Below are 17,014 nucleotides of genomic sequence, written 5' to 3'. Positions count from 1 at the left end.
GACTGGCCAAATCGGCTGTTATTAAATTAGACTTAATTAAAGAACACAGACACCAAAAGATTTCGTGTGTCCCTGGTAGATCATTGGCTCCGACACAGCATGCATCCGAGCCCATGGAGAGAGGGTAAATCCTCAAATTAATTAAAAACCTGAAAATCACTGAGATCGGAGACACGTGGTTCTCAGCGGACAGAGACGATGTGCAGTCTGTGACGACGGGTCACGGTTCGGCATTGCTCCGTTTTGAAAAGCCAGTGATCCGGTGCACTTGAGAAGACTTCAGGAGACAGAGCTCGTGTTGATCGGGTGAACCAACTTGGTGACGCCATGCAGGCGGGTTGGGAAAGCATGCATCGCATCGTCCACAGCCTCAGAGGAAACATCTACCATAAAGCCGATGAGCTGATGGCTCCCTGGGATCCGTGGAAGGAGGACGAGGCTGGAGGAAGGAGGTGTTTGTGGTGAGCAGTGGGTCCCTTCGCCACTAAGATCAGTGATCTACAGCATGTTGCACCAGTGTGAGTCCTCAACACTGAAAATCAACTGCATTTCTTTTCATGTTTCTACAGTTATCATGACTATCTAAAGTGCCTGACAATCTTTGGTCTACCAACCTTTAGAAGCTGCAGTGCTGCAAGCCATGTCAGAAAGCATAACTCTAGGAAAATTCAATGCTTTAAAAAAGAAAAAGAAAAGAAAACATGCACAGGAGAAAACAGTGTCACTCCAGGTGGGACAGTGTTCAGAACAGACCAGGTTTTCCTCATATCTCACTTTCATCATCTTGGAACAAGCCGTTAAGATATACAGACATAATGTGAACCTCTTCATCGAACCCTGAGCAAAGAGAGGACGCCTTCTGCGAGGCCGAGTGTTAAGACTTTCTATTTTGACGATTCTTTAGAAAAATATCTATTCAGTGCGAAAGAATAGCTTGGATATGTGTGCCATGTGCATGCGTTCATGATGCTCACTGTGGGACTCTCACACTCATGATTGTGTTTATGTGCAGGATAATTGTGCTTGACAGCGATCCAGACTGCTGGCGGCGGAGGCAGAGGCGACTGCACTTCACGCGGGGGTTAGACCGACGTACAGCTTTGCCAGTGCAGCGCCGTCATCAAAAATAAAAGATTTGGAGCCGACCGACGCTGCCAACGTGAACACGGCTCCTTCCTGAAGGCCAGCAGTTTGGATGGCTGGAAGAGGGAATGTCTGCAGCACAGAAATCAGACCGAGGCTGCTCCTACAATGTCATCACTTTGCCCAAGAAGCAACATAATTATGGGGCTTTCCATTGAACTCAAAAAAACGGGATAAATTCGGCGTCCTACATGGAAAAGTGCAAAGTTAAGTCGGAACATTGTCAACTGGATATTCATTTGAAAGCACGCTCGACTTCGATCTAGTGTTCTTTACGTTACTTTAAGAAGGTGTGGGCTTACAGCGGTGTGTTCTTTTAATAGTAGCAGCTAATGGCGGGTGTGGACAGATGGATGTTTTCTTCCGCGTTGGCTGTAATGGAACGCGTTCGGCTCAGAGGCGGAAAGCTCCGACTTGGACGTCTGAACATCCGACAGTCAATGGAAAGCTCCATTATACGGCATGAGCCAAACCTTCACACATCCCTAAAAAAAAGTATCATTTTCTTTTCACAATTTACAGGAAGAAAAAAAAAAAAAAAAAAAAACAACAACACAAAATAAGGTGTAGAAAATAAAGTGTGAAATCTGTTTTTAGTATTTTATAACACCATTTTCATGAATTCAGAAACCAGGAGCTATGCCTATATGCTGCTGTAAAGTAGTAATAACAATAATAATAATAATAATAATGATAATAAATCTGTAACATGGACTGTCAGCCCGTCTCCATGGTAACTGCCCGTCAACACAGCCCATCAAATCGAGGATGCTCGTCTAAAGGGGTGCACACTGATCACACACCACTGTCCTTGTAGGATTTTACACAACCTGCACTAAATACAGTGACTCTCTGAAAAGTCAAGAGGGTACATTTCTGCACAGTTTGTGGAGCGTTTGGTTATTCTGATTCAAAAAAATTTTTAAAACATCACCTTGTGGCTGATTGACAGTCATATTAGGAAGCTGCCAACCCCTCTGAAAGGATTTTATTGCTGAGTTTCATTGGAGAGTTTTAGCGTCTAATGATGGTCTCAACAAGACAGAATAAGAACGATGTCCTCGGGAGAAATAATGTAAATTCGGGGTGTGAAAATGGCTTCAATTACTAAATATCAACACATAATATTGAGTGCAAACCAATCACCTTCCATAAAGTGTATCAGCCTCTGTCTAACACTAACCCAACACATGAAAACACAGCCATATGTCCAGTCTTAACGGTATAATACAGACAGAGGCGGTGTATTTAGTGGAGGGTGAGGTCATGTTGGTTGAGGACTTCAATAATATGTGGAGCCTCAAGGCAACAGACTCTTAAGCAGCATGCACACACGCTCTTTAGGAAACGGCCATCCAGCCAAATTAATCCCGGCCTTTAAACTGCTGAGTGGACAACCGGATTAACCTGACAACAGATGGCAGCAGAGAAGAGAGAGGAATCCCTCTGGCCAGCAAAGGATCTCTGCAGCCACGCCACATCTGCCGAGCAGCACAACTGGCAGGGAAATCTTTCCACGATGTATTGGCGGGTGGGAGGAGTATGAAAGACTGACTGAAGGTGATGAGAGGACAGAGAAGGAGGGATGCAAAGGAGCTTGAGGGGACGAAATATGCGAGATGAGAAGTGGGTCACCCGCAAATCAAAAGTGTAATCTGCGACATGCTACGTCCATGTGAGTGGAAAATGGCCTGACACTCGATGGTCTAGTCTAATTTACAGAGAGAAAATCATAAATTATGACTGAAGCAAGATGGAGATGGATGGAAATTCATTCAGACATAAAAAAAAAAAACAGCGGGATACAGCAGGTCGGGACAGGCAGGGGTGTAGTGGTGGGTGAACTCTGCCGTGTTATGAGGTAAACTCACAGCGTGCATCACTAGAAAGTCTTTCAAGGATCAAAATGAGGCCAGTCTCAAAGCACAAGGCGCACTTGAGCTGCCGAATGTCCCGCCGTAATAATCAGATGGCCCGTTATGCCGACGATGTCGAGCTAATCAGAGGGTCATAGTTCACCCACCGTTTTATTTACCACTACATTCCTGGAGACAGCATTAGAGGACGGGGTGAAAAAGAACACAGAAAAGAGCGGCATTGGGCTGAAACACAGAGAGAGAGAGAGAGAGAGTGGAAAGCACAACAAAAGACCTGGGATGTTTCCAGTAACAGTGGCGTGGTCAGCCAGGGACAAAAGAGGCTGAAATGATTTCCAGAAAGCCGACGGCCTGCCCTGTCCTGCTCTGTCCAGCTCTGTCCTGGGCCTAAGCCAAAGCAGATAAACAAGCCCATCATTCAGCGGCTCGCTCTCCTCACTCTCCTCCTCATCCTCACTCTATCGCTTAGCAAACAGGGCCGTTTGTCACTGCCCCGCAACAAAACACCCATTGCTGTTTTCAAAGACCAAAAACCCACAGGAGGCTGCTGTTTGCAGCTGGTGCCGTGCAGGAACGAACAGCAAGATGCCCACACAGTCCACACAAACACTACAGGAGCTATAACACAACAGCAGCGCACTGATGACTAAAACAAAGGAGTGCCCATGCTGCGTTCTAGAAATGAAGGAAAGTCAGAAATTTGAACTCTCCATGAGATACAGTTGATGGCATGCACCGTAAAAACTACAGAGAATTACTTTTAAAAAGCGTATAATGCTCAAAATACACCTGGGTTTGATTTTCCATAAGATCGCCTGTGTGGTACGTGGTTAAACACTGAAACTAGCCAGCTAATAACAATGACAGGATTTAACTTTGGACACGGAAAAAGGTGTTGATTCTCCCGCTGTAGTTTGTGAGCTGGAGCAGAACACAGATCTCAGGTACGATCCTGCCTGCCTGCTTGAAATTTGTGATTTTCAACTTGAATTGGAGCGCAGCACGAGATCTTCAAGTGCAACACGCTGCATGGAATAACATCATCCCGGTGTAACAGTGTAGAGCACGTAAATATCGCAGAAAGTGTATGAAGGGCCCCATACAATTTAAAGGGGCCCTGACATCATGTGACAGAAGTGATTTAAAGGTACAACAAGATGTCTTTGCATAGTTTACATCTCCAGGGCACAGGGTGTGGCCTGTAATGCGTACTGATTTTTTTTTTTTTTTTTTTACTATAAAGCTTGCATTTCTGAGAATCTCATAAGCTCATTCTTCATGTTAAAGGGGCAGTTCAACCATTTTCAAAAATATCACATTTTTTCACGTTCCCTCTAGCTGTTCTGTAGGACAGTAGTGGTGCTGTCTTCCTCTCAGTGTCACTGAGTGCTGGATACTGGCTGGGTGCTCCAAATGCTAACTGTTAGCCTCCTGCCATTGAGGTGGACTTCCCCCCGGCTAACAGCCTTAAGAATAACCGTTTTAATCCATTCAAACGAGATTTAACATCACGTTACAAGTGCCGCTTTCCAATACTAAAATGTACATGCGACTAGTGAGCAAACACAGACGATAGATTTGCTCAAATTACTGTTAATGAACTGTATTTTTCCTGCTATCAGTGTCCAGAAAGATCCAGTATCAATCCTGATCACCCCGACCCAAAGAAGCAATTCCACCACAGAGACAGAAATGGACTGTTTGAGTTTTCTATGATTAGTTTTTTAGTGGAGGACATCAATAACAACCTCGTCCGGTTTACTAAAACATGGCTGGCAAAGTAATGCTGTGGCTAGCTTCTTCGTTTCCTCCGCTCTCCTCTATCACACATTACACACACCTTTCAGGCACCTGCAAGCCACCGTAGCGACTGAGGACCAGCACAAGAAAATACCTCTACCATTGACAAATGATAATATGATATTCCAGGCAATAAAATTTCTGCTGCGCATCATCAAGCTCAAACTTTGTTTACCTCATAATTTGAGCGGATTAAGACGGTTATTTTTAGGGAATGTTAGCCGGGGGGAAGTCCAGCTCAATGGCAGGAGGCTAACAGTTAGCATGTGGAGCATCCAGCCAGTATCCAGCACTCAGTAACACTGAGAGGAAGACAGCACCAAGCACTGTCCTGCAGAACAGCTAGACAAAGATACAACAGTCCTTTTGGTGACTAACAAATACTACGGGCCTCGGGGGGGAAACCAAAAGGGAACTGGATCACATTAAATTTTATTAGGAATTTTATTAGGAATGACTCCTCCTGCCACCTCTTGCTTGGAAATTTTAATCCTCTGTGCACGAGTTTGCACCGGTGGGCCAATGCTCACCTTATTGCTCTGACCTTTGCCCTGAGTTGAACCAGGCACCATGTGATCTTAAAGGGAATCTCCCATCACCCCTGTCTGGTTTAATGGGCAGACTTGACCTCTGAGCAGGTAAGAAAAAAAAAAAAAAAAAAAAAAACATTTAACATCCATTAAATTTGACCACAAATGACCCTAAAAGACTTTGTGCTGCTCCCTGCTGCACTACAATAGCTCAGTCTGTCACCATGGCAATGCTGCAGAGCTTCAGTTTAGTCCAAACAAAGATTGTCTATGAGAAGATGACTCACTCAAAAGAAAAAAAAAAAAAAAAAAAAAAGACAAACTGGCCTACATTCTGGTCTGTAAAAGCGGATATAAACCCTCCCCCACTGATATGACATAAACAAAAACAAAGCTGTTATTTTCAAAAACTCATCATGAAAACATAAAGTTTAGCTCTGGATGTCAATATAACTTTTAGATCGGATATAATTTGGTCCATATTAAGTTGAATTCTATAAAGGGCATCTTGAAACATGTTAACATGTTTTTTTAGATTCTGCTCTTTGATGTTTCTCTCCACTCGGCATTGTTATTCACTTTATCATGTCTGGAAATAAGAGTCAGAGTGACACCTCTTGTTTTTTCCTCCTCTCTGGCCTACAGTAAAGGAGCCTGTGTTCCAGCCTCATGCTGCATTCAAGTCTAATGGGAATAACTGTGGGAACAACTTGAATAATTGAAGCTTTCCGTTGACTTTGGCTGTTCCTGACTCGACTATTCTCTCACGTAGCATCAGAGTTGATGTTTTGCAGCGAACAATGTCGATCACAAGCCAAAAATCCAGCGAGTAACTCTTATTTTAAAGAGTTGTAACTTATGTGATGAAAACCTTCATTTCGCTGTATTTATTTGAAATGAATGCATCACCTCCTTCACTCGACTACAGGTATTTGCTTGTTGGTGATGCCAGAACTGTTAAACCCTGCGTCCCAAAAAGTAGAACTTAGGTCTAGCAGTTTTCCCATGGAACATGAATGCAGCACTTGGTGAAAGAGATCAACTCCCTTTTGTGATCTCTCATCAGTGCTGAGCAGTGGGACTTTTATTGTAAGTGGCGACTGGGAGACAATGTGGCAGGAACATTAAAAACTCGGCCTGGGATTGCAGCTGCACATTTGCAAACTGATGCCATGGTGACACGGCATACAGGAAACTACAAAAAAAGTGAACAGGGATGGACAGTCACAGTCTATCACATTAACTGCATTATATGTATCTAACTGGTGCAAAAATATTGTTTTTTAGCTCTAAAATGAGGTGTCATGCAGTGCTGATGCTTTTTAATTGCCTAACACCCCTCTCAGTACTAATACTGCCACCTCTAGCCACTCCGGATTTTTGCATCCCGCCCACTAACTTTGCTCACCCCTGCTTGTCTCCACGATAAGCGAATGGATAGGGGGTGCATCACTTCAAAACAGATCTATTCCACACTTCACACTTGTAAAACTAAAGCACAAAAAGAAAAATAAATAAAAAACCTGCAAATAAAAACAGCCACTCTTTCACATTTTTTTTTTTTTTTTCTGAATCTTCCAAACCGGCGGAGGCTGTAAACACAGGGTAGGAGGAGGAGGGAGTGAACCGCTCCTCCATGGGAGCTCCTCTTCAGTTGCTTGAATTTTTAACTCCATGTTTTATTCTCAGCGGAGCGACGGTGACTCCTGGTCAGTGCGGTGGATGGATTCAGTGTCCAACAAGACCCAGTTCAGATCCACTAAATCCAAAAAAACCCCAACATCACTAGCACTGGATTGGATATAGAGGGTCTATTAGGGCAGCAGATTTGCAGCAAAGGGAAATGATAATGCGCTGTAAATGCTGAGGAGCTGTGGGACAGAAGCAGGCAGTCCTGGTGTACTACAGTAATAACAACAGTAACAGTCGCGATACAGGGTTGGGAACATGGTAAGTAAAAGTAGTGCCTCTGCAGAAGTAGTAGCATTAGCAGCCAAGAGTGTGACTAAGCCAGTAATCCACTGACTGGAAATCACTCGGCCTTGGCATTGTCTGTGACGGCAGAAGTGGGAGACGTGTCGCTCCTGCATCGGCTGCGCTGATAGAGGCGGTAGCCCTTGCGGCAAAGCAGGACGAACCAGTAGACCTGTGGGGCCAGGATGCAGGAGTTGCCCAGGTTGGCGGACAGCGGCAGGTGGAAGGGCACGCTGTACAGCGGGATGCCGTAGTGGCGACCGTACACCCAGTACATGTAGGGGAAGAGGGCGATGCGGCACATGAAAAAGGTGAGCAGCACCATGCCGCCGTTGACCTTGTGCAGCCACGAGTCCTGGAGGCTGAGCTGGTGGAGGAGCAGGGCAGAAACACAGGGACGGGTGGAGGGAGGACAGGAGGACAGAGACACATAGGGACATTTTAAAAACACACTTTACCAGGGTGTCTACAGGCATCAGAGGGTCACATTTAATGCTTTTAAAGACCTTTTAAAGATAAATCTCACCAAAATTTAAGAACATTTTTTGTTCCACTAATAAGCATTGTGGGTAAAATAAAAAGGCAGCAGTCAAACTGTCTTTGGACAGTCTCCAACAGATGTTCAAGTGAATTATTAGGAGTTAAATATCAGAGTTCAGTAGAATATCAATAATACAAATTATATTTTAACATGGTGACGTGTCTATTGACATTCTGTTGTATGTGGCCTAGTTGATATTATTGCTGGACCCCTGCTATGCTATTATGAAACCCACCAGAGTTCTGGGCAAAATACACTCACTGTTAAGGTTAAGGTTCTGGGTTTACACTGAAAAAAAAAAAAACATTTTGCAGATCAAACGATGGGAACTACAGATTTCATATGATCAAAATCTGTTGATTTTCAAAATTGAATTTTTGCTTGAAACTCCTGCCTTATTGTTGCCATAAGCCACAGAACTGATCAAAATCTCTTGAAAATTGGCTCCACTGAATTTCAAGTGATCAGAACAAAACTATGCTGCTGCTTTTATAGGAAAACTAATGTGGACGACTAATGTGGACTGAAAGGAAACTGGTGGCTGGAAAAAATGTAGGAAAAACGATATCGGAGTTCTACAATACGACTAATGGCTTTGGGGAAAGATTAGCAGAAACATTAAGTATACACTTTTTGTAGATATTGGACATCTAAAATCACTGGGATGGTCCTTTCTGCCAATATATGTTACCACAATGGGGTGGTTTTTTTTTTTCATTTTTTTTTTTTTTGCAAGCCTTGATGTGAAAAAGTGCTCAAGCATCTGGGCGACACAGCAAGCAGTCACTCCTGATCAATACTGCTGTTCAGGGCAGTAAAACGTCCAGCAGGTATTTCTCATCCACGCCACAGTGCTGGAGCGTGTTAGTGCTGATCTGGTCCAAAGGATGGCAGTGTGACTGAAGACAGGGGGGGGAAGCACAAGAGCTTGGCTTTGCTCTTTTTTCCTGAGCTAAAACCAGATGTCAGCAAAGAGCCACAGAGGCCAGCACGCAGCCCAGCGTCTCTGGTGGACATTCAGTCTGGTTTTCCCTGCACTTAGATTTTAACATTAATAAAGGCATGCTGCTTCTATCTATGCAGCACGTCAGAGTTTCTGAAGGCGCAGTGTGTGGCGCCTATCGGTGGAGGTCATGAAGGAATTAACTGCAGTGGGGGAGTTCAGAAATGTCAGAGGCAACAGGGCCATCGCTCCTAAACCACATTCTGCTGATGTCTCTTTCAGTCTTGTATCTTAATTATTGATGCCACAGAGAGAACCTGCATCCCAAACGAAAAGGGAGACACTAAAAAGCAGTGCATACCATCTGAGCAGGAATAGTAAAAGGAATTATTTTTTTGAATCTTAAAAATATAACCAACCAAGATAAGGTTTTTTTTTTGCTCAGGAAAACGTTCTGGAAATCTATGATGATGCATCCCCTTCTGTCAGATTTCCATTCCATTTGAAGGACAAAGAGTCCAGCTGAGTTTAAACTCCTTTTGGATGAATGGATTTGTTTAGCCAATTAGAATCAAGGAAGTGCTCCGCGGTTTGTTTTAGGAAAAGCAGTGGAAAACGCCGGCACTTTGGAGGCTGTGATTAAAGCAGGGTACACCGTCCTGACAGCTGTGTTAGGGGCTGTTTGACTTAAAGAGCACCAGAAGCTGTTTACAGCCACCGTGAGCAGGAAAATGACTGTTTCACCGGGTTAGAATACAAATTTGCATTTTGTTCCTGTTAAAATCCTCTTACTTAACTTCGTGAAAATCTTTAACTTGTACTTGTAAGGAAGCAAAGATAAAAAATTCAGGTTGCAATTTCAAGTTATTTATTTATTTATTTTTATGTTTTTGCCACATTTTAACAATTCAAAACATTTTTGGGACAATTTCATGATAATTCTAAATATTAAATTGGTTAACAGTTAATAGATTGTAAAGAATATAGTTTTCTTACAATTACATTTTTGTTTGCTAATTTTCCAGTAAATTTTGTAATTTTTTTTTTTTTTTCTAATTTAATTTTTATAATATTCTGTACATTTGTGTTTATCTTCTTGTAATTTTTTCCTTAATTTTCTGGTAATTTCTAAAAACATGTTTCAGTCATTTTGCAGCATTTTATGGTAACATGATTGTATTTTTCTTGTATTTTTTCAGGTTTTGGGGGTGACTTTGTGGAACTTGTTCAGGTTTCAAAGTGTTAAGGGGTTTTGGCTTCCTGTTTCATTGCTTTAATAACTTTTCACTTAATTTGGCAGCAGTAATAAGCAGGATTTTATGGTTCATGCACATTTTCTCTCTGGCAGTGAATGATAATTAAGTGAACGCATTTCTTACAGTGGTATGAGGTATTTTGATGCCTTTTTGTACAGGTGCACTCACGCGTCTGTGTGTTCTCTCACCTGAATAAGTATTTTCCCTAAGGAGACAAAAGGCGTGCTGAGCTCTGTCAGAAACAAGCAGCCGATGAAGAAATCCCCCTGGTCCTTTCTGAAAAACTGAAACACAAATGGAGAGGACACATGCAGAGTGAGCAAACAAACATGAGCATGGAAAAAGTACAGCTGACATTCAAGGGAGAAAAAAACAAACATCAGCAGTTCTGAAACGAGACGCACATTTAAAGAGAGGCTTCAAAAGATTTTAGACACAACTGAATCTGCTGAGGAGCCAATATTTTGTGTAAAGACCTACCCTGAAAGACGATTAAAAAAAAAATGCCAAAAAGTACAAGTATTCCTGGACTGTTTTATTAGGGTTGGGGTGGAAATATTTTGGAAACACTATTTACATTACCACATCACATCACTGCAGGTTTACCTAATGTGCATTGGCTCTCTGTTTTTTTTTCCTTCAGCAGGTTCCATAGTGTAGTGGTTATCATGTCTGCTTTACACGCAGAAGGTCCTGGGTTCAAGCCCCAGTGGAACCAGGTGTTTTGTGAATTTCCCCTTTGTGGGATAAATAAAGGCATATCTTATCTTATATTAGCTGTGTCTTTTACGACTGATTTTAAAATTCTTTTACTTGTTTACAGGCTCTCAGTGGGTTGGATCGGCCTACATTACTCATTCTTTGTCTTTTTACAATCCTTCATGGCCTCTGAGATCCTCTGCTGCTGATTTTTTTTAGATGCAAACTGTCACATAAATAAGAGAATCGTCGGCGAAGCCTTTTTTTTTAAACTCCAAATGGGGACTCCCTGCCCAAGGCGATAAGAGCTGCTGTTTTTCAGTTGATTGCTTGGTTTTATCATGCAGTATTTGCACTTGTTGCCTGCCTGTTAATACTCTTTTTTTCATCCTATTGTAAAACACTTTGAGCTACATCCTCTGTTTGAAAGGTGCTATATAAATAATAAATGTGTTATTATTATCATTATTATTATTTTTACCATAGGACAGTAAAAGTTTCCTGAGCCAGGTTTCAGTGCAGATTTTACAGAGTGGATCCCTGAAGCTGCAGGGTAAAAGGCAAATAGCGTCCATATAGAAATATAATATATGTATGGATATATGTAGTATATGCATGTATGGAATTCCCCTTCATATATGCACAAACTATATATGAAACCTGTAATAAATTGGAACAATTGTGTCAACATATAATGCCATATAACAATTCATTATTTAGATATTTTTAATAAATGTACATATTAATGTTTTACTATGGGTCATTCATATATATTGTAAACTTATATATGTGTATATAAATTAAAAATATGTTGTTAACATATATGCTGTCAACATATAGTACCATATAAGAATTCAGCAGAGAAGTATTTTTGCTATATATGCATATATAAATTCTACAATGGGTATTTCATATATGTTATAAAACTTATAAAAGCATATATAAAATAATATGTTGTTAATATATACGCCTGCAACATACAACACCATGTAACAAATCTTCTTATGGATATTTTTCATACATGTACATATATTTATTTTACTCAGGGTATTTCATATGTGTCATACGGTGATACATTACTGTCACATACATACATCCTGTGGATATATGAAGATGTAGGCCTAGGTTTATATGTATCATATATGGCAAATCACTCTTGATATATTGCCATATATGTCCATATATGACAATTGCATATGGGTGGCCCATCATCCAGCTGATTAATGGCTGTGGCTACAGGCGACATCGTCCCTCTGTTTTCATACAGTGACACAACAATGGAGTCAAGTGGCTTACAGCGGTACAACACCGAGCGAGGCGGCACAAAGGGAGGGAAGGGTGGCAGCCATGTCCTGCATCTAAGTAATGAACAAGCCCTTCAAATATTGACCAGTGGCACAATGCTGTGCGCTGAAAGAGGCCATCCTAGATGAGATGAGTCAGTCTAGATGGATAAAGAGTACTCCAGACAAAAGACAAGCAGTGTCTGGCAAGCCGCTTTGTTGTGTGCTGATGATGAATAAACCATGACCGGCTCCAGACAAGGCCCTGCCATCTGCCCACGGAAGAATGACTGAGACCACAGAGGGGAACTTTACACCACGCCTAACTAACTGCCTGTTTACCTCATCCCGCCCCCAGCTGCCCTGCCCTGTGTGTGTTACTCCACATGTTGCCCACGACTCATCACGACCTGGTATGAAGGTGAGGGATCTCTCCAATACATAAATGAGGCCTCGCGTACGCTGCCGCAGCTTTGAGGTTGTGTCGCCAAACTCTTGACCACCTGTGTCTTTTACCCCTTCTAAACCGGAGCAAATTCACTTGATTTTGTTTCAAAAATATGGGAAAAAAAGTTGAGTATAAGTATGAAGAAGAAAAAACAACAAAACAACAAAAATTAGCAACAAGAGAAATACTAGATAATGACCAGGAAAAAAGTAGTAAAAAAAGTTAGAAAAAAGTAAAGTAAAATAATACCAGAAAATTAGTGACAAAATCCTTAAAAAGTACAAGAAAACAATTTACAATTGTTGTAATTATATATTTAAATTTGAGTTACAAGAAAATAACCATTAAATTACCACAAAATTACCCCAAAAAATTTGTATTAAAAAATGGTGTGTAGCAGAATTTTCACAGCCCAAAATTACATTAAAATAAGTCAACCATAAAAAAGAAAATGAATAAATAAATATACTTTAAATATTTTAAATCAACAACAGAACTATTTTCTGGTGCGGTCTAAGCTCTCTGGTCCGGCCCTCAGGTCCTACGGTGCCTGGCAGGGGCCTGAAAGGCTCATGAAACAGGTGATAGAGGGCAGAAGAGGAAAAAAGAAGCTACACCTCAATGAAGAAAATAAACGACAGCAAAGTCAAGCAATTTATTTCCGTCTCTGTGGTGGCTACTGCTCCTCTGGGGTGGAGTAATACAGGAAGTGCAAAAGTTGCCGGATGCTTCTGGATGTTTTTAACCAGAAAAATATAGCTATAAACAGCAATTTGAGCATTCATGTGCAGTCGGTAATCATATGTGCATTTTACTTTTAGATACCTATGCTTGTACAGCGGTGCTAAAGTGTCTTTGAGAGAATTAAAGCGGGTATTTTTAAGAATGTTAGCTGGGGGGAAGTTCATCTTAATGGCAGCAGGCTAACAGTTAGCATTTGGAGCATCCAGTCAGTATCCAGCGCTCAGTAACAGTGAGAGGAAGATCAGCACCACCACTGTCCTACACAACAGCTAGAGGGGGAGGTGAAATCATACCATATTTTTTCACAATGGGTGAACTATCCCTTTATGTTAACATGGACTACTAGCTGCCACTAACACTAGCTTCCAGTAGCGGCATTAGCGAGCAAATCAGATATATGTGACAGCGCTGATCAGCTGGCCAGATACGGGTCAGATAGGGTTAGACTTCACTGTATTACTATACAGGATCATGTGTTTCCTCGGCAAGCCTGAGTGACATAAAGCTGATGAGCGAGGGAATGAGAGGAGGAAGCGATGGAGGGGTGGAGAGAAGTTTAGGAGAGGAGGATGAAAGCAGCTGGAGCTGAATAATGCAGGGTAAGGCGACCTCATATCGCCATTGACTGCTGCGACAAACAAAGGGCCGGGTTTCCAGTGCACCTGGCCTGCTGATCAGGGTCACGCTATGAAAAGGCTGCATGCTCCCTTGCGAGCGCACGGCTGGGCGGACAACAGGTGGGAACACACGCCGACGTTTATGATCTACAGCGGCACTCAGCAAACACACGGTGCAGGGGCCACACTTTCAATTAACGACATCTCAATTCATTTAGGCCGAATTTGCCTATTATTGTTTAATATTTTCACTGACTTACAAACGTGATGCTGTTTTTATGAGCCTACATCAGTGTGAACAGACTCCGTAATAATAACTAGATATTTAAAATGCTCTCAGCAGAGTGCAGACCTCCACCAACGAGCCAGCTCACTGAGGGGTGATGCTTCTAATCTGGGATTATGGAATGTAATTACAGAATGCAGAATATTAACCAATTTTAACTGGTTTTGACGCTTCCATGCAGAGAGAGGTCCGAGCGATATATTGTTGTTATCTAGATATGAACATGTGAGACATTAATATCTTAAAAGGCAGTGTTATGGACGATATCAAATTTAGGTTTAGGGTTAGCCTCAGACAGCGACTGGTCTGCTCTGATCAATAAAATATTTTGATAAATAACTGCATTTTTTACGTCCACATGGTAGTATGCTGATTTTTCAAGAATGCTCAGTTTTAACTGATGCAATGCTTAAACTTTCCCCAAGAACCCACAGTCACATCACATATCATATCAGTATCGACAGGACGACAGGAACTCGTCCAGCTCTTATTTTTTTATTTTATTTAGCAATTTAAGGATGGGTTAGGGGGGATTTATTTTTATTTTATTTATTCATGGGAAGGATGGGTAGGTAGGGATTTTATTTTATTTTATTCTTTTTTTTTCGGAAGCGATGCATGGGTTGCTTTTTAAATATAATGAATTCAATATTTGCATAAGTTACCACCTTTTTAATGGACGGAGCAGCGTTATTACTAGCAGGGGGAGGTGAGTCTGGCTCGCATCACAACGCTAGGTACCTGAAGTCGAATACACCCATCACGCCCACCGCCATAGAGCCAAGCTCTGCGGTGGAGCTTGCAAATCTACAATGGCCCTGTTTCACCTCTTTCACTACACCTGCAAAGGTTTTCTCTTGTAGTCGGATTATTTTCGCTGGTGGTTTGCGAGGACAAATCACACACACATACACACACACCGTGCGGAAGTCCATTCTTTCCAGCCGGTGCTGTCGGTGGTGCGTGATTCCATGAAGTTATTTTCCGAAGTTATGTGAGAACATCACAAATAAGGCGAGTGCAGCATACATCAAAATAAAAGCCCTGCTTAACTTTTGACCAATGCCAACAAGGTCCCACTCGGTCGCATAGTGCCTTTATTTTATTTTTTTATTTTATTTTTACACAGAGGCCAATAAAATAACCTGACTCGGGGGTTAAATGGGACAGAAATTTTTTTTGTCTGGCCTTATCACCAGCAGGTTGAAAAAACACATATTTGGGGTTGTTAGCTCATTCCTAATAAACTGATTTCCATCCCAGTGATTTTTTGGTGTTGCTTCAATATAAGAGGGAAAAAAAGCTTGAGGTTCTAAATACCACAAAAAATGTTTTCACCTCTGAATTCATTAATATTCAGTGGGCTGGATGTGGCCCGCGGCCCACCAGCCCAACATTGATATACAGGACATAAACAGAGGTGCAAACACATCAGCATTATAGCCCAAGTTAGTGACTGAAAGTCTTTTTGGAGTGATTTTATTCAATGAGAAGGCATCAAATATTCATTTTTGGGAAGACCACTTAAAGGAAAGATCCGCTCTGTGACAGCAATGTTGAAAAACAGCTATTGCCAATTTGCATTCCTGGATTCATTTTGCTTTCTGGTGGTGTATTTAACTGCATTTTTTTTTTTTTTTTTTTTACTTTACGTGCAGGAATATGTTAAGCTGTCTAAAACAACAGTCACTTTCAGGGTCAGCTCCTGATAATGAAAAGACCTTCAGCTGCTTTCTAGAGCTGCCATTTAAACAAGAGCTGCTCTGAAATTCAACAATTACACATGGAGAAATTCCTTGCAGAAGAGGCACAGATGCCAATTTCTCCACCGACAGCTGATCAATAGACCAGAGTATGATGATGCAGCCATACACTACAGCAAAGGCAACACAGGGATTCTGTGAAATGCTGGACAGTAAAATAAAGCATTTAATTAAAAAAATACCTTCTGGAATACATTTAATATCACAAATTGGTGATATTTAACAATCTACGAGTATCCAAGGGTGGAAAAACCTGCATTCCATGGATCGCTCATGTTATTGCACACTTTCAAGTTGAACAATAGCCACAACCACTTGCAAACAGACCACTTTTATTCTTTTATTGTGCGCGCTCTCGCTCGCACTTCCTTCCCGAGTCAGATTTATACTCATTCGTTTCACTCTTTTCCTCGTCTTGTTGCTCTGCAGCAGGTTCAGCTCTGCGCCTGGCTTGCAGACGCAGGTATTTTGCCTCTTGACCTTCCACTTCCACCTGTATCTCACCAGAAAGCAGCCCTGCAAAGCATTCTCCCTTCCTATCCGCTCGCACTGCAGCTCTCCCACACTGATGCTTCCAATTCACGGACACAGAAACAGAAAACAATGCAGGGTAATTTGCGATTAATTTCTCAAGGAAATGAATCAGAGGGATGACATTTTCATAATAGATGTGAGTGATAAATTGCTCACTGGCTCTCTGGGCTTGGTTTCTGGTCATTCTGTGTATACAATTTACTCCTCAGATGCCTGTGTATGGTTTATTCCTGTGAATTGATTCAGCTGTACTCTAACATTTCCCGTTCAGGAACCAATCAATAAATCAGTAAAGTGGTTCACTTTATGAACCAAAGGATATCATACTCTATGCTAGACCGATATTACTGTGGGCTGCCGATACTGTAGTTTCATTAAAAACACTACACAGGCTGTTTTCAGTGTTCTTCCTGTCGATCCCTGATTTTCACAGTCAGGTGAGCCTGTTTCTACCTCCTCCACCTCACGTTTACCTTTGAAATCTTCCTGCCTGACACTTCAAGAAAAAATTATATTAGCATGCTGGTTAACATAATGTTTATTGTAGCCTGCATTTTTACTCATTAAGTATTCTGT

General features: G+C 41.7%; 1 protein-coding gene and 1 non-coding gene across 2 annotated transcripts in view; one reads left to right on the top strand and one right to left on the bottom strand.

The window, feature by feature from the left end:
* Positions 1-680: 680 nt before the first annotated feature.
* tlcd3a (TLC domain containing 3A) overlaps positions 681-17,014 on the bottom strand; it is a 42,523-nt gene continuing 26,189 nt past the window's right edge. Inside the window, exons 4-5 of the mRNA XM_030068027.1 lie at positions 10,253-10,348; positions 681-7,691 (exon numbers count right to left, since the gene is read on the bottom strand). Coding sequence (XP_029923887.1) covers positions 7,383-7,691; positions 10,253-10,348 — 405 coding nt within the window. The 3' untranslated portion in view covers positions 681-7,382. The remainder of the gene's footprint in view (positions 7,692-10,252; positions 10,349-17,014) is intronic.
* Positions 10,710-10,782, top strand: trnav-uac (transfer RNA valine (anticodon UAC)). The gene has a single exon. It is a non-coding gene; the product is annotated as a tRNA-Val (tRNA).

This window comes from Myripristis murdjan, chromosome 14, assembly GCF_902150065.1.
Source record: "Myripristis murdjan chromosome 14, fMyrMur1.1, whole genome shotgun sequence".
Taxonomy (NCBI): Eukaryota; Metazoa; Chordata; class Actinopteri; order Holocentriformes; family Holocentridae; genus Myripristis; species Myripristis murdjan.
The sequence above is the reverse complement of the archived record's forward strand: the minus strand, read 5'-3'. Positions and strand labels throughout refer to the sequence as shown.